Source organism: Pieris brassicae, chromosome 10 (assembly GCF_905147105.1).
Source record: "Pieris brassicae chromosome 10, ilPieBrab1.1, whole genome shotgun sequence".
NCBI classification, from domain to species: Eukaryota; Metazoa; Arthropoda; class Insecta; order Lepidoptera; family Pieridae; genus Pieris; species Pieris brassicae.
This window is the reverse complement of record NC_059674.1, coordinates 321,917-340,149: the sequence shown is the minus strand read 5'-3', so window position 1 is coordinate 340,149 and position 18,233 is coordinate 321,917. Positions and strand designations below refer to the sequence as shown.

The window sequence follows — 18,233 nt, the reverse complement described above, 5'->3', positions numbered from 1 at the left end:
AATTAAATAGTCGCTAAAATGCTACTCTGGTAATGTTTACCGACAGGTACCAAAACCTATAAATACGAAAAAAGTTTAGCAATATTATCGAAGCATGAATTAATCTAAGAGATGCTACTTCTATAACGTAAACAAATATATGACTATTCTTTTTATTACCAGTGCTCAGTGATATCAGTTTTTGTGTATAAAATACATATCAACGCTGTGACTCGGAAAGTTATGATTTGATCCGATATTTATGGATGTGATTTTAAGTAAGCTTTATCAATTTTTGTGCATCGGAAAATGTCGGTTCAAACAGTGGATTTGATTAGATTTGCCTTCTTTTACAAAAAAAATCATGATAAAACTATACTAAAAATACAATAAAAATAAATATTTGAAGTTGATTTCCGATAAAATAGAGTTGGGTAACATGACAAAACAAAAAAGTGCACGCGTACAAAGTACACATGTCAGAAGTGAAACCTCTTTGTAAATTAATTATGTATTAAGGTAAACGCCCCAATAGATGATCATGTACCTGTATATGATCACTCCATGTATTTGTATATCTCTATTCACACTGTATACTGCTAATAATAATATAAATAAATAAAAAAATCCGCGTTATCTGCGTTATGGGACAGAATTGCATAGAATCTAGTTCTAATATGTAACTACTTAGCGTATACATCAACATTTAGTATGTATTTTTTCTCGACCTCCCTTTCTAACACACTCTTAATCGGTCGCAATCCTTTTTTTCAACAAAAACGCTGCACATCTCGTGACATCCGTAAATATTTAACCCCCTTGTACCTAAAGAAGTTACACTTCAAAAACATTCAGAAGATCAGAACAATTAATTAAAGTATGAAACTTATTAATGTCATTCTGTCTGATGACTGCTGTCCGGATGCCCAATTTTCAGAAATATCGATTAAATTAAGCAACACTATTTGCTTGACATAAATGATTTGAAGCTTAACGGTTGCTTATAGTCAAAAATATGGTATATATGACATCGACAGTTAAGACTTTGACGTTCTTTTTTTAAGCAATAATTCTTCAGATATTGTCATTTCAACGCAAGAAAGAAGATGTTCTTCGCTCTGTCAAAAAAATAGATTTATATTTTTATACGCATGATATTTTCTTGAATAATTGTTCGTAAAGATTAAACAAGAACAATTACAAATATATAAAATTAAAATTCTTACACGTAATTTCATCTTGGTTTCAAATAATAGTACACTACTAATTACTATGTCGGCTCTACGAGCAAGATTAACTTCTGCTCTATTAACTCGGCGTTTATTGAATCAAACAATAAACAGTTCAAAACATTTAAACGGAGTTAAAGTATACAAACAGAATGGTAAGTATATAAATTGTTTATAAGTCGAACAATAAATTTATGACATAACCTGAATTTGTTTCATTTATCTGAATCTATAGTTAGTGCGAAGTTCAGCACTGTATCAGATCAAAAGCCAGCAGAATCAAAAGGACATCCAGAAAAAAAGGAGTTTCAGGCCGAAACACGAATGCTACTTGATATTGTAGCAAGATCTTTATACTCCGATAAAGAGGTAACTTACTCTCTTATATACTACCCATGCAATAAACCTGTTTTGCTTTCAAAACCCTGTTATAACTGAACCTATCCATTCTTATAGTTAAGATATTTTTAAATGACTATATGAAATAATTATTTACAGGTATTCATTAGGGAACTTATTTCCAATGCTAGTGATGCATTGGAAAAGTTTAGGTACTTAAGTGTGAGCTCAGCAGCTGAATCTGTACAGTTAGAAAATACTGATAGATCACTTGAAATAAGGCTGACTACTGATAAACAAAACAGAACCCTAGTATTTCAAGTAAGTTTATAAACTAGAAGTTGTCTTAATTTATGAAATAGTCTAAAGTTGTCTAAGTACCATTAATAAAACATTATCCTCCAGATACGCTGATATCAGAATATCTTTTTCTTTCTTTTTTTATTGGTATTTAGTTTTTTTGAAAGAACTGTTTGTTAATTTTGCTCTACAATAGATTGTGTTTTTGTAAGATATAAAAATAATTATAAATCATGTGTAACAGGATTCTGGAATTGGAATGACAAAAGAAGAATTGATCCAGAATTTAGGTACAATAGCAAGATCTGGTTCAAAATCATTCATTGAAGAGGTTAAGAAACAAGGTGCTGACGAAGCAAGTTCCATTATTGGTCAGTTTGGTGTTGGGTTCTACTCTGCATTTATGGTTGCTGATAAGATTGAAGTGTTTACTAAAAGTAGTAAAACTGGATCTCCAGGATACAAATGGACTTCAGACGGGTGAGATAGTTTGTTTCTTTTTTAGAAATCACTTTATTTATTAATAATAATTTGTTACAAGGTTAAAAAATTACTTAGCAAAGCTGAGGTATTACATAAATTTCATAAAAGTAGTATTCAATTATTTTAAACTATATTGTTTTATTTATTCAGGTCTGGAACCTATGAGATTCAAGAAGTCGATAATGCACCAATTGGAACCAAAATCGTTGTATACCTCAAAACAGACTGCAGGGAATTTTCTGATGAAGAAAAAGTTAAAAGTAGGTAGTGCCATATTGCATACAATTGTTTAAATTCACAGGGCCAGATTATACGTCGCATGATTTAAAATTATAAATATTAATGTTTCTTTTTGCAGCAATAATTATGAAATACAGCAACTTTATTGGCAGTCCAATTTATTTGAATGACACACAAGTTAATTCTATAAAGGTTTGTTTTCTTTTTTTTATATTTTGTTGGTTACACTCTATATTCAATTTTTATTTGAAATAGTGTGTTTGCATCTATATACAAGTTAAATAGGAAAAGTGGTGATCAATTCTAAACAATACAGCTGGAATAGTAGTGAGCATGATTATATATGATATGAGATAAATGGACGTTATGATGTGAGAATTATAAGAATTCTTACATTATTTAAAATTATTTTGATTTTTTGATAAAATATTTTTATACTTTTAGCCGCTCTGGTTAATGGACCCCAAAGAGGTGACACACGAACAACATGTTGAGTTTTACCGATTTGTGGGCAATTCGTATGACAAGCCGCGATACACACTTCACTATAAAACAGACGCTCCTTTAAGTATACGGTCAATATTGTATGTCCCGGAAGGGAAACCGGGATTATTTGAGCTATCGAGAGATTCTGACGTTGGAGTTGCTTTGTATTCACGAAAAATTTTAATTAAAAGCAAAGCAGAAAATATTTTGCCCAAGTGGTTAAGATTTGTTAAAGGTACGACATAACGTGCTTTGGCTGAAACTAATTGAATTGGTGCAAATTAATTCATATTATTGTTAATTCCCAGGTGTTGTGGATTCCGAAGACATTCCTCTTAATTTAAGTAGAGAGTTGTTACAGAATAGTGCGTTAATTGCGTAAGTATATTTATTTAGTAAATAATGTAATTTGTGATATAAATATTCAATTAATCGTCAGGCATTTCATGAAGAACAATACAAACTTATATCTATATTTCTCAAACTCCATGCTTTTTTTTGTTTATAGAAAACTTCGACATGTACTCACAAATCGTTTCCTCAAATTCATGATTGACAACTCGCAGAAAGATCCCGTTGGATATGATGCGTTCTACAAGGACTACTCCTTGTTCTTCAAAGAAGGGATTGTTACAGGTCAAAGTCCTCTAGAAAAGGTATTATTTTTTTGTATTTAAATGTAGTTAGATAAATACATAATATCCTGCATTTTCAATTATCAGTGTTGTGGCCAGAGAATTTAAGTTACCGAAATGCCTTAGTTTGATGACATTTTTTACCAGAAAGACTACATTCTTCAAATAAAAGTAGTCTTATATAGCTGTGGGCCTCAGATGATATATTTGTATACAGATATGTTTCTTTTTAAGTAGCGACATTCCCGCGATGTTCGTCTACTGGATATATGTACCAACGCACAACCTAAGGACCCAATAAAATTGGTTAATATAATACAAATATTTATTATATGTATATCCATTGTTACTTATTTGTACAGGAGGAAATAGCAAAACTACTTCGTTTTGAATCTTCTAAACTGGAAAGTGGTGTAAAAACATCTCTTGCCGATTACAGTGCCAGACAGAAGAATGAGCAGAAGAGTATATATTATTTGGCTGCTCCTAGGTTTGGGCTCCTTTGATTTATTTATATACCATTACTTAAACTATTACTTTAAGTTAAGTTTCTTATTGTTTTACTTTTTTTTAATAATCAATTGTTTTGTCAGCAAAAGCAAATACATCATATATTATCTCATAGAATGATTGTGCGCTTTGATTTTAATATTGATGCGTTTGTTAATTATTTTGACAAATAACAATATTGCAGCCGTGAATTGGCCCAATCTTCCCCATACTACGAATCTCTCAAGAAGCGAGAGGTTGAGGTCCTTTTCTGTTATGAGATGTATGATGAACTTGTTCTATTGGAACTCAAGGAGTTCAATGGAAGAAACCTTGTCTCAGTGGAAAACGATATGCAAAAGGACCCTGCTGGAAACTCAGATACCATAATTGGTAAGAATTGTTCAAAGAATTAATTTGCACCGGTATAAAGGTGAAAGTGAAGTGCAAATATATATGGCAAAAAATGGCATATATGTATATGTAAGCGTAATTTAAATTTTATTTTATTGTTTACAGGAAGTGATGACCTACAACAGACCCAAGTGAATGACCTGATTTCATATTTAAAATCACATTTAACAGGCAAAGTGTTTGAAGTGAGAACAACTCAAAAATTAGATTCACATCCATGTGTAATTATTGTACCGGAAATGGCTGCAGCTAGACATTTTATAAGAACTCAAGCTCAAAATCTTAGTGAAGAAAATAGATTTGCACTTTTGAGACCACAATTGGAGATAAATGCAAAGTAAGGTTTTGTTTTTGCTTGTCATACATGTCTGCAGAGCTACAAACTGATAACTATTTTCAAAGATGAACAAAAAAATTGGCTGTAATTTGCTCAATAGTTTTATTTTCCAATTTAAATATATGATTTTTTTAAATTAAAATAATGAATTATTAATAAAATTTCAGGCATCCCATAATTAAAAAACTCCACAAGCTCATTTCAAGTGACAAGGAATTGGCAAATATGATTGCACAACAGTTGTTTTCCAATGCTATGGTCACCGCAGGATTAGTTATGGACCCAAGAAACCTGATCACAAACATAAACGATCTTCTTATTAAGGCTTTAGAAAAACATTAAAAGCATTTTATGAATGTTAATCTGTATTGCAAATAAATTATTTGTTTATAAAATATATCTTTAAAAATCTTGATTTTTAATTTTTGTGGCATATGTTCTACATAGATTAGTTATTATTTCAGTGATGTATGGCAGTTATTTTAAAATTACAATTATTTAACATCTCATAACCCTAGTTGATACATCAACATTCTACCCAATAGTGGTGTGATAGCAGGGCCGCGCCGACCTTTTGTGCAAAACCCATGAAGCGCCTCCTATTTTTACGAATCTTTAAGTTTCAATGTATTTGTTATTATTTGTCAATTTTGACTGAAAAAAAAATGTTCTTCACTTTAATATACTTACTTAAATAATGTTTAATAATAATAAAATTTAAATAGGTAAAACGTCCGCTTGCCAATTGATACTAAAAAAAAATATATTTTTAATTATTTAACGTGAATTAAATTATTAGTTACTTTATAAAAAATAAAAAAACTCAGTCGTGTGATGATTGATGTTGGCAGCGTCGTTTACTTATTATATTTAAGCTATGGCTAGCAACACTGAATATATAAAAAGCGCGGGAATTTAGATACAGCCATCTTTTTTGAAGACCATTATTATTACCGCGCCATATTTAATCCCTTAAGAAATTTCGTATAGAAAAACTATTCTATTATAAATGACGTTAATCTAGCGGCAGTTGTATCTAGGTATAATTTAACAGAACGCTAGGAAATACTGTCTTATTTCCAACTTTCCAGTTTTCATGTAAAAATTGACAAATATTATTATCATACTAATTTGCTCTACGTGTGAAACTCCAGGAGTACAATCCAGTATTATTGAAAAACACTTATTAATTCGACATGAATTTAAAATATGTTGAATTTGACCACACAGTATGAAAATACATAAATTTGGATTTTATCAAGGTATGTTATTGAAATTTATAAACACACTCGAAAAAGGCGCAGCGGCCGTTTTTTTGATTCGCTACATTGAGTAATTAATGTAAACTGAAACCCAAAGCGTAAAATGAAATTTCAAACGTAAATATTAAGTAATGTTCAAACGTAAACGTAAGTATTATAGTCTTAGGAGACTTGTACAATAAATACATTTTATATTTTGTTATTTACAAGGCATATGTTGCGCCTATTGTACCTACTACTTATCGATACTCTATAACTCTGAGTGTAACATAAATAATTTCGGTGGCGGCGCCCTCATTGTCTTAACTCTTAGCGCCTGTGTGCAGCGCACACATGGGCGGCGTTAAGGGCTATTGCAGTAAGAAAAATTTTAAGTGTTGCATATTCACTATGCATTGGAAAGGCCGGTCTGATAATTTGTGGTTATAACTATATTTTGTTGTGGGCCTACACTGCAGTGATGCCAACTTTACAAAATACATATTACCCCTAGGTCCAACTTCATACACCCGTAAATATTGATTAAAACCCCCTAGTTTTTGTTATCAAATGTTAAGAATAATATTTTGATCTTAGAGTAATATAGCATTTTGCTATTTCATTTATAACCACGTTTATAGTTTATATTTGGTTTAGATTGTGAGATTTTAGGCCTAATATAAATTGTATACAATCATCGTTTTTTTATGCAAAGAAAATTCTTGTATAAAGTGCCTAAACGTCTCACAAATAAATGTATCTGCTAACGAGGACATATTCATTACTCCTAATTTGGGTAAAAACCCCACAAGTTTGCATCACTGCTACACTTGTCTTATAAGGGGTCATAGTATAAGACCTGTGTGTGAATTCTGTGTATAATATAATGTTACGAGCTAGGGGATCGGATATAAAATGCCGTAGATCAGTCAAGGGTTTATTTTTAAATAAATCAGTGAGGAGTTTATAAGCACAAATTATTAACAGTCACTAATTACTTAATTATTCACACTTCACTTTATCGCTTCGGTCTCTTGATATGGCATTGGAAACTAAACTAACTAGTCGCGTTTCGGCTCGCGTATATATTCCTGGGAATAATCTTAAACAATATTCGAGAACTCTCTCGGCGGGATTGCTACTGAATAGCGCTTGCAAAATTCTAGAACGTCTGTAATGTTTGTCTGCTTCGCACATTGCTCCGTGATCCGTCCTTGTCGTACGGCGTTCTAGAGTGATCAGTCTAGCTTCGAGAAGGTTCCGATCTACCCTCTCTCTCGCGTATCATTCCGTGCTTGGCCCACACCTAGAAAATTCGGTCTAGAATATTCCTTGATCAAAGCGGTATAACTAGGCCTGAAAACTCCACCACTCGACTACACATTTTCTGAAAATGCCTGAAAAAATGTTTCAGCATCCTGAAAACTAGGGTAACATTATGCAAATTACAGTTTTCTAATATGTATATGACATGTCCTGAAACGGTGAGTACTGGAAAAACTAGTGGAAAAATGTAGAAACATTGCAGTCGACCCTTCTTCGTAAAAATGTGATTTAGGGGGGAGTCTTTACTTCTTACCTTAACAACTTTATGTAGTTTAGATTACTATTAATCTTGGGCTTGAGACAATATCAGTTTACGATAAGCGTGATTAGTGTAAACTGTGAGGCAAAGTAATTAGTATAAGAATGACTGAATGATTAGCTTACTTCTTGTGACTATTATCATACAAATTCGTTATTTTGTCAAAAGTTGTTATTCATCTAGATGAATTATTTTTTATATTTGGTTTAATAAAATAAATAGAAAAAAAATAGAAATATATTCTGGTATAGTTAATGCTACTTAGTTACCTTTGAGAGTGATATTTAATAAAATTAATGATATTCGCTCTAGCATACTTTGGTCTTTGATCTATGACTTTTTAATAGAATTGTAGTCTGCAGACTGTGTTCTATTTTTATAACTCTGTGGACAGCATTTCGCAGTTTCGCACCTGCGCAACAAAAATTCAAAAATCAATCAACCCAAGCGGCGGACGACGGCCCTGCTTCGCGCTAAATCCAGGATTCTTTTGAAGTTTGAAAATGCAAACCACTTAGATACATTTAAAACAGTGAATCGAGTGTAGTACCTTTTTTCGAAATTAGAGTATTGTAGTAAGTCCCAAAAGAACAAAGCCTTGTCTCACGCTTTTTTATTCTTGGTTTGTCAATGGTCACCAAATTTCGTATTGTATTGAAATAAAAGCTTATTAATATAGATATTCGTTCGTGATAGCTTAAACATACACCGGTGAGTTTTATTTAAACTTATAAAATACCCAAGTCCCAACTAATGTGCTGGACCAGATAAAACATCTAAAATGAGTACAATAGTTATTAATAAAATTGAAAACGAGGTTGAAAAAACGTTGGATAAAAAGCAAATAGAGGCTGAGGAAAAAGAAGTCATGCTAAAAACTGAAGCGGATAACGAGGATGACGTAGAGTTGAGGCGTGACGGAGGGTTCGTCAAGACGGCATTGTCGGGGGACATCACAGAACAAGGACGCGAAGTCAAACCCAAGTTTATTCCTATTGGCGCAATTAAAATGCCAGGATTTTTTACAAGAAACTCAGACAGAGAAAAGTCCAAGGTATGAGACCAAGCAAGTTTTATTGTATCTGCACAATCATACAAAAAAAACAAGCCACAGCTTCAATCATTGCAACCATCTATTGTTATCTTTAATGTCCTTTATTACTTAATGTAATTTTATTGTCAGTTGATAAATTTAATGTGTCTTAATAGGCCTTTTCTTATACAGGAAGAAGAAGCAATTGAAAAGGACACAGAGACAGAAAAATGTCAAGATCAAAGGGATGGAGATAGTCATCCAAAGAATCACTTCAAGCTTTTACAAAGTTGGCCTTTTACAAGCTTTTTACAAAATTCTCATAATGATAGTGGTGAGTTATTATATCCTTAAATATACATAATAATTTTTTTCAATAACAATTCTTTGGTTTTCTTCAGTTTTTGGAGTAGGGCTTTATGGCTCCTTTCATCTATATAATTTATTTTCTTCTTATTAATTTGTAAACAAGTTTTAGCCTAATTCAATTTTCAGTCTACTTATTTTGCAATAAATCTTTAAGAATTTAAATGCCATGTTAAGTCTGAGCTTTACATTTTTAGAAGGTAATGCTGAAAAAAGCCGAAGCTTTGCCATTTTCAACAGCTTGAAGTATCCAAAAATGTTTAACAAGCAAACTCGTAAAAATGCTGAGGCTACATTAGCATCTATGGAGACACTGGAAGATAAACTTGATACCACAAATGATGGAATGGAGAATATCAAATTAGATGTAGCTGTAAGTATTTATATTATTTGGAAATTGAGCTCTGTGATTTGATTGTAGCATGATATTCAGCCTCATATATGATCTCCTTAATTGGACTATCTGCTGTTTTGCCAATAGATTGAAGATATATTCATTTTCATTTACTCCATACTTTCATATTATGAGACATAAAGTCTGTTCCTTTTAAAAAATAAAATGTCGTGCCAACATTATCCTGTCATTAACTAGAATGAAAAAATATTGTCAGATTTGGTGCAGATGTCATGGAATAACGGTACTTAATTGTTAGATTACTCTTAGGGTAATTTAAAAAATATAACAATGAGGATATGTTTTAGGAACCTGAGGATGGAAAAGTTTCTACAAAATTACCATTGAAAGAGAGGATTCGTCAGAAAAAAATCATCATCGGTAAGTTTAAGAAATCAAGTATAAATCTGACTTAATGTTTAGCTAATAACAACTTGGAACCAAAATAAACTAATAAATTTAAATAAAAAATAAATTGGAACTAGTAAAAAAAAATTAGGAATGAAATATTAAAAAATCTATACTTAATTATTCATATTTTCTTAACAGATGATATAGTGGTATGTGTGGTAGTGTTGCTGGTAATCCTAGCAGTGATAATTGGCGTTTCGATCGGCGCTCTTGCAGGGCCACCCTCAGAACGCCCGCTCAGACTTGGTAAATTTATCACCACTCAAACCACTTGTGGCCTAGTGGAGGGGTAAGTCGAATAAAATAAAAAGTAAAATGTAACATTTGTATTAAATAAAAAAATATATAATCTTCGTTTACAGACTATTGGACGAAGGCGTCTATAAGTTTTACGGCATTCCATACGCTTCGCCACCCATCGACGAGAGAAGGTTCTCGTACGCGCAACCTCTCAACAACCTTTCCTTGTGTTGGAACGACACCCTTAGAGCTCTCGAGCCCACTCCCAGGTGTATGCAGTTCCTCGAAAATAGGACGATTATTGGCGAGGAAGACTGCCTGACCCTGGACGTCGTGACGCCTCACGTGAGGTACGATTCGCCTTTGCCCGTCGTGGTTCTCATCGGCGCGAACACTCTAGCCGGAGGCGTCAGCCCCGCCCGGCCCTCCGCCCTCTACGCTCGCACCAAAGAGGTAGTCTTCGTTCGACCCAATTTCCGACTCGGATCTTTCGGCTTTCTAGCTCTCGATATCATCTCCAAATCTCGGTACCCGGAAACCTCCGGCAACTACGCCCTCAGTGACCTCGTAGTGGCCCTTCAATGGATAAAATACAACATCAAGCATTTCGGAGGAGACGCCGAATCGGTGACGCTATTGGGACACCGCGCCGGGGCGACCCTCACCGCGGCCTTGACCACGAGTAAAAAGGCCCAAAAACTATTCTCCCGGGTCTGGCTGTCGTCCGCCTCGGTGATATTCCCGGGCGAAGCGCTCGAACTGTCGGAGAGAAACAACGAAGAGTTCAAACAGATGAGCAAATGCGACGACATCGACTGCCTCAGAAACATGTCTCCGCTAGAAATTATGTCTTCCACTCCCGTGACGTGGCTCGGCACCAGCGCCGAGCTATTGCCCTTGTTCGGCGAAGACAAACGCTCCTGGCTGGTTTTGGACGGAGATTTATTGAGAACTCACGCCTACGAGAGCTGGGACGCCCAAAGGGAAGCCAAGAAGGAGGGAAAGGAGAAAGTCTTTAAACCGATGGTGTTCGGGACGACCCAACACTCCGGCCACTGTGAATTTTTGAATATGAAGAACGCCGACTGGACGGCGGAGGCCTTGGAGGACATTGTGAACGAGAGCTACATCGGCAAAAAGAATTTAACGGCGACCGTATTCAAGCACTTCAACAAGACGTACGAGGGCCTGGTCGGACTGATAAGTTCGATACGCACTCTGTGTCCGTTAGTCACTTTGGCGAGAATGCGGCTCGCAGCGCCCATGTACGTGGTCCTCGGCTCTGGACCCGGAGGAGGAATTAATGGTACGGGAATCGCCGGAGTCGACTCCGACGTGGAAGCCATTCTGGGCACCTTCGACTCCGAAGTGCCGGAGCAGCGTCGTTACATGGCGGCCATGCAGCAGCTGTTCTACTACTACGTGTGGCACGGTCGGTTATCGGGCCCCGAGAGCGGCCTGATCGCCGTGGGGCAAGACCTGCTGCCCCACCTCGGACTGCCCGTCTGCGACATGCTCATCCAGGAAGATCTCGTCCCGAGGTACGCTCATATCGACTGAATAATTTTAGTTTTTTCGTTTGCTTTGACAGTTTTTAATATTCCAGTAATCTAGTTCTAAGCGAAATTTAGTTTGCACTTATTAGTTCAACTTGCCAACGAGATCTTCTAAGACTTAAGCGTTATTTTCTTATTGTAGATTTGTTTAGATTACTATTTTTATCCGTCGACGTTGACGGTGTGACGTGTAGCGATATTAACTTTTGACTAAGAAGTGTTTTTTTTTAAGAATTGAAACTTCAAGTACAAACACTGATTATTTCGATTTATTGTACTCTACATAAGACTGATTGTGAGTTTATGAAATGGATCTCTACAGAAACAATCTCATCAGTGATAATAAAATGTTCATTTTATTTAAGTATGATCGGTTACCTTACTTTTTATATGATGATGAACTCCCGGGGTCTAACTTCACAATACTAGACCCCGCGTACATTAAACATAGTTTTATAAGATATTCGATAAGTTTGTATTTTTTATGTTTAACTCACTTTTGTAGCCTAGTGGGCAGGATTACGTATATAAATGTAATTTAATTTGAAGTCTGACTTTCCAAAGAGTAATTTTTATAGCATTTGTATGAGCCATAGTGATAGAGTTTCGTGTGTCGTAGTCATTAAAATATACATATCTTGCACAAACCTTTCTCATATTTTTGTACGAGACGTGTGTATGTGTAAGTTGTACTAGTGTTGCATTTAACAATTATGACCAAATAACCGCTTCGATAGTTTTTACCGGTGAAGTGTACGCTTTGCATTTTTATACCAAACTTCTTTTCTACGTGTGAATATTAAAGAACAGGTATAGTTATCATTAATATACTGAGCTGATATCAAAACTGATTATGATAATTTAGTGTTAATGCGTAGTTGTATACCATCGCTTCGTTGTGTAAATTGGTATGTCAGCAATAAATGTTTAAGACTGGAATTTTGTTTATTATTTCGGACTGTCTAAATTCTCCCAATAATATTATGGAATCTCGATAAGTCGAAAAAAATTGTCATTCCCTTCCGCGTTATCTCTACTTAGACTTAATATTTCCCTGCGAAGTATTGATAATACATATTTACTCGAATTAAAAAAATGGGACTCCATAAGTCGTAGTTAGTAAAATATAATTACGTCTTATTCGGAATTCCCCAAAGTAATAGCAAAAACATCCAAAATGAATGTTCGAGTTCGGGGCTTCTAATCAATTGTCTTCTTAAGAAGTTCTTGTTAAGTCTATTTTTTATATTCCTTTGACATTCGAGTTATCGAGATTCCACTGTATTAGTGTTTATTTAATCAGCAATTTAATTATTAGTCCTAAAACGACATGTTTGCTTAAAATATACAAGAAAATGTGACTAAACAAATTAAAACACACATACAGTATATTAGAACATAAAAAAATATTTCAAACTATATTCGACGCATTGTGAACCGAGGCTTGAGGTCATAAATCATATTTATCTGTCTGTCTGTATAGGTACCTACGATAACATTATGTAATGCTTAATTATATTAAGTATAATTAGGAATAATTTTCGCTATCTGAAAATAAAAGTTTTTAATTTTGTAAGATAAAATATTTGTTTCGACGTAATCATAGAGAAATTGTATAGAACATTACATGGCCCTGAAAAGGGAAGATTTTACCTTTTCTGGGGATATTTTTAACAAGGAAAAAATAAACAAGCAAATAGTAAAAAACTGTTACACAAAATTACGGTATACGGAGTCGGTAAGTGCAGAAGATTGTAAATAAACATTTTTGTACTTTTTAATGTTATTCATTCGTTATGTTCAATAGAGTCATTCAACCATATCGGGGATAATAATAAACAAAAAGAAAACGGTGTAAAATAAAAATATATTTATTATGGAATATACGATACAGGTATTACTTATTCCACGTCAGAAAATTTGGTTTGCAGACATCCCTACTCATCGGCAAAGAAGAGGGTGTAGGCCGAGAGAGAGAGAGCCGGCGTAAAAAACGCTCGGTACTATTTTAAAATAACTCATCAGCAAACAATACTATCGGATGTTTTTCTCTACCATGAAAGGTAGATCATTTATATAAACAAGAAAGAGGAAAGGGCCAAGAATTGAATCCTGTGGTACCCCCATATCTACTGCCGACCCAGAGGACCTCTTAGCATTCACTTCAACCTTCTGAGTTCTACCGTGTAAGTAGGAAATCAAAAGATTCAGTCCGGTATGCTCAATGCCAAAGTGACCGAGTTTCCCGAATAAGGTCTTGTGTTGGACACAATCAAATGCTTTGGATAAGTCGCAGAAAAAACCTAAAACGTCATGCGATTCCTATCAAGCCTTAACTATATAACTCAACACTGGCATCGGCTGTCGAGCGACCCTTAGTAAAACCGAACTATAATGAGTTGTATGTAATAATTTGTTAACGTTAAAATGAGTTTCTAGTTGATTTAGTATTGTTTATTCAAATATTCTACAACTAGGTAGTACAGAAATTGGTCTAAAGTTACTGGGGTCAGACATGCTACCTGCTTTTAATAAGGAAATTATTTTATTATTTAATGAATGAATGAAACTCGCCACTTTCAATACAATTGTTTAAAATTATAGCTAAATGGAGAAAAATTATGCTACCTACTAATTACTTTTACAGAAATACCCCAAAGATCGGTAATGCTCTTAATGTCTATGGTTTTGAATATCTTAACTATATCGTCGGCACCAATGGGTCGGAATGTAAAACTGACCTTGCACTCGTTTACATTATCTTTAAGCAACGATTACAAAACAAAAGTAATCGTAATCTACAATGAAAAGTTTAAGCGTTGCTGCAAGAGCCAAGAATTAGCTGGAAACTATATAAATACTGCTCTCAAATGGGGGATGATCTTCTTTGATTAGTACGAGAGTTTGATCTAATTTGACAGTGACTTGACGGGGAAGTAATGTCTTAAGCTATTGTTATTTACATTTTTAATACCATTGTACTGATCAAGACAACTCATAGAAACTAAATCCAACGAGTCTAACTTTAACATCCCAAGAAATCGTTTCAGCAGAGTTATTCCCAGCTAGATGGCGGGCAGGTGAGCACCAACTTGGGGTGGCAGGGCTGCGCCGACACCAGGTGCAAAACATATGAATGTTCATGTTTCAACTTTTTTATTTTATTTTAATTTTGGCCGAATAAAATGATTTTCAGTTTTATTTACTTAAATAATATTTTATTCTTAGTCTTATGATAGAAGGAAATCAATTTGCTATGTGATAGATCTGGAAGTAAATAAGGAGAGTAATTGCTGCTATACAGGGTGTCTTAAAAGTCGACGTCAAGTCGAAATTTTCTCATAGGTAATGCCACACTAGTTATCAGAAAAGTTAAAAAAAAAATAAGTCATGTATTTTTGAAGTTATGGAAATCTTCCTTTTATTCCAGAAAATGTACACCATGTGACAGTTTTTTCATTCCTGTTGTTACAAATATTTACTTTTTGCCAATTTTTTTTCTCTTACGTCATCCCAAATAGTGCTTTATGTAACCTATGATCCTAAACCCTGTGCCGATCACTCCAACTTGTAGGAAAATGTCATTTTATACCGTACCAAGTTTTCAAAATTAATTTTTCGCACTAGTTCAACTGATCGTCCTGAAAAAAAAGGACTACTCCAGTTTGGCAAGCAGCTTTAAAAGTTCGCGCATTTAATAAGGATTCTAACGTGGTATAACACTTACTTCATTATTTCTTAGATCGGCCATAAAAACATTTTTTGTTAAACAAAGTCTGTTTTTAAAAAATTCTCTGGAATTACAAAAATCGATTCTAGTGTACCCAAAGCGTTCCTAATAACCACAGCGTGGTTTAAATAAGATGGCGTAAAGTGTGAGCGAGACAGATAGTGACGCTTCTTATTGACACACGCACTACAGGTCAGTACGCAACGCTCCGTACTACGCATCTTTTCGTATTCGCTGGTGTTATTTTGTGTTCTAACTACTTTGGCTTCGTTTACGGACTTGTTTGCTTGTGATTTGGATTTTACATTTGTGATCTACGACGACCTTTACTTTTCCCTGGACTTACGTGTTATTGTGTATTTGTACCATACCATGGCTACGTACACTACACAGGAATATGCTAACATGCACCTCATTTCTGGGGAATGTTTATGTAATACCAGTGAAGCCGCTAGACGGTATCGCGAGAGATACCCTAATGCAGATCGCTATCCGGATCACAGAGTTTTTACCAATGTGCACCGTCTACTGTTCTCTGAGGGCCGACTGCCAAACCAAGTGCACGGTGAAGGTAGAATTTCACTACCCTACGAGGCAGTTGTCCTTCAAGCAGTTGATGAGGACCCAAGTTGTTCGGTACGTGGAATTGAGACCAGCACAGGTGTGCCCAAAAGTACAGCTCACCGAATACTACAAAAAAATGAGTTCCATCCATTTCATGTACAGCGAGTACAATCCTTATTACCTCGAGATTATGAACCTCGGGTTGCTTTTTGCCAATCAATAATTCAAAAACACCGAGAAGAGAGAAGAAATTTATTATGGTCGGATGAATCAACTTTTAAAAAAGACGACTACATGAACCTACACAATCTGCACGAGTGGCACGTCGAAAATACCGTTATAATAATACCGTTTCAAAGTTAACATGTGGACTAGAATTTTGAATGGAAAAGTCATAGGGCCTTTTGAGTTACCAGAAGTTTTCAATGCTGAAATTTATTTAGATTTCTTACAAAATCATTTGCCCAATTTGCTGGAGGACGTGCCGCTTACTATTTTACGAGATATGTGGTTCCAGCAAGATGGTTGTCCAGCACATTACAGCCGCTTAGTTCGAAACCACCTTAACGAGAAGTATCCAGACAGATGGATAGGGCGGGGTAGTACAAACTCGTGGCCCGCCAGCTCACCCGATTTAAATCCTCTTAATTTTTTTTACTGGGGAGCAGTAAAGGAAAACGTCTATTCCAAGTCGATTCAAAATGTAGAAGAGCTTAGACAGAGAATAGCGGAAGCAGTAAAATTTGTGAATAATGGACGATTGGCCCGATTCATTTCACGATCTTTTTTAAGGAGATGTCGAGCCTGTATTGCAGCTGAAAGACGCCAATTTGAACATCTTTTATAAAAAAGTGATAAATCTAATCTTAAAAAACACTGTCTATTTTACTTATTTGCGTCCGTATGTCATAAGCGTCACTATCTGTCTCGCTCACATTTTATGGAATGTCTCTCTCCATCTTATTTTAACCACGCTGTGGTCATTAGGAACGTTTTGGGTGAGCTAGAATCATTTGTTGTAATTTCAAAGAGATTGTTAAAAACAGACTTTAACAAAAAATAAATTATGGCCGATCTAAGAAATAATGGGCTCAGTGTTATACCACTGTAGAATCCTTATTAAATGCGCTAACTTTTAAAGCTACTTCCCAAACCGGAGTAATACATTTTTTTTTCAGGACGATCAGTTGAAGTAGTGCGAAAATTAATTTTAAAAACTTGGTACGGTATAAAATGATATTTTCCTAAAAGTTGGAGTGATCAGCACAGAGTTTAGGATCATAGGTTACATAAAACACTATTCGGGATGACGTAAGAGAATAAAAGTAAATATTTGTAACAACAGGAATGAAAAAACTGTCACATGGTGTGCATTTTCTGGAATAACAAAAAAAAATCCATAACTTCAAAAATACAGGACTTATTTTTTTTTTCTGATAACTGCGGTGCTAACGGTGTGGCATTACTTATGAGAAAATTTCGACTTGATGTCGACTTTTGGGACACCTGTATACATAGAAAGAAGCTAAAACGTAAAAATATTGTAATAATAAGGAATTAGGAGGATAATTCAAATAATCCTCCACCGGCGAAGTATTAGTTATTTCAGCGCCTACCCTCATTTAAAATAAAAGCTTATAATGAGAAGTACTTTGTCACAAATCTATAAAGATTTACGATTAAAGTATGTGTCTAAACTTTCGATTAAATTAAAGTTTGGTTATATATCCAGCATCGGCTGAATACGTGATACAACGCGTCTTAAGTAGATTATGCATGCGCCCCCGCACGGCAAATCAATCTTTACCGAGTATCCGCTCTAATGACCTAGTTCGTGGGACTAACTTAAAGACGCTGGAGATGACAGGGTGCATTTACTTGAAGATAGTCATGACTATACTATTCATGATGACGATTATAGTTTGTAAATATATTAGGACACTACTGTTTGTGTCAATAATGCAAAAACTAGCTTGTACTTAACTGTTTTTTTAGTGAACCCTGTTACAAGAAGAGTTATACAGTATATTATAACTTGGCGAAAAGTTGTTAGTTTTTGAAATAATCAAAAGCAATATGTATTTACTGCTTAATATAAATTACTTATATTTTCCTTAAGACGTTATTTTCGATACAGCGCTTTTTGCGCGAAGGATGCATAGAAAGTTTGCATTATTTCATT

The 18,233-nt window shown here is 34.6% G+C and overlaps 2 protein-coding genes across 2 annotated transcripts; both read left to right on the top strand.

Annotated features, from left to right (window-relative positions):
• Nucleotides 1–1,064: 1,064 nt before the first annotated feature.
• On the top strand, nucleotides 1,065–5,324 carry LOC123715505 (heat shock protein 75 kDa, mitochondrial). Its single transcript, XM_045670532.1, has 13 exons — nucleotides 1,065–1,363; nucleotides 1,444–1,577; nucleotides 1,707–1,868; nucleotides 2,092–2,327; nucleotides 2,481–2,590; nucleotides 2,689–2,762; nucleotides 3,015–3,291; nucleotides 3,365–3,434; nucleotides 3,565–3,712; nucleotides 4,054–4,181; nucleotides 4,386–4,573; nucleotides 4,700–4,931; nucleotides 5,099–5,324. Exons 1-13 carry the CDS (start codon nucleotides 1,252–1,254, stop codon nucleotides 5,271–5,273), a joined length of 2,046 nt encoding a protein of 681 aa, XP_045526488.1. The 5' UTR covers nucleotides 1,065–1,251; the 3' UTR covers nucleotides 5,274–5,324.
• Nucleotides 5,325–7,637: 2,313 nt separating this feature from the next.
• On the top strand, nucleotides 7,638–12,696 carry LOC123715260 (neurotactin). Its single transcript, XM_045670210.1, has 6 exons — nucleotides 7,638–8,811; nucleotides 8,983–9,124; nucleotides 9,354–9,529; nucleotides 9,859–9,931; nucleotides 10,100–10,250; nucleotides 10,324–12,696. The coding sequence occupies exons 1-6, from the start codon at nucleotides 8,539–8,541 to the stop codon at nucleotides 11,759–11,761; spliced, it is 2,253 nt and encodes a 750-aa protein (XP_045526166.1). The 5' UTR covers nucleotides 7,638–8,538; the 3' UTR covers nucleotides 11,762–12,696.
• Nucleotides 12,697–18,233: the final 5,537 nt, after the last annotated feature.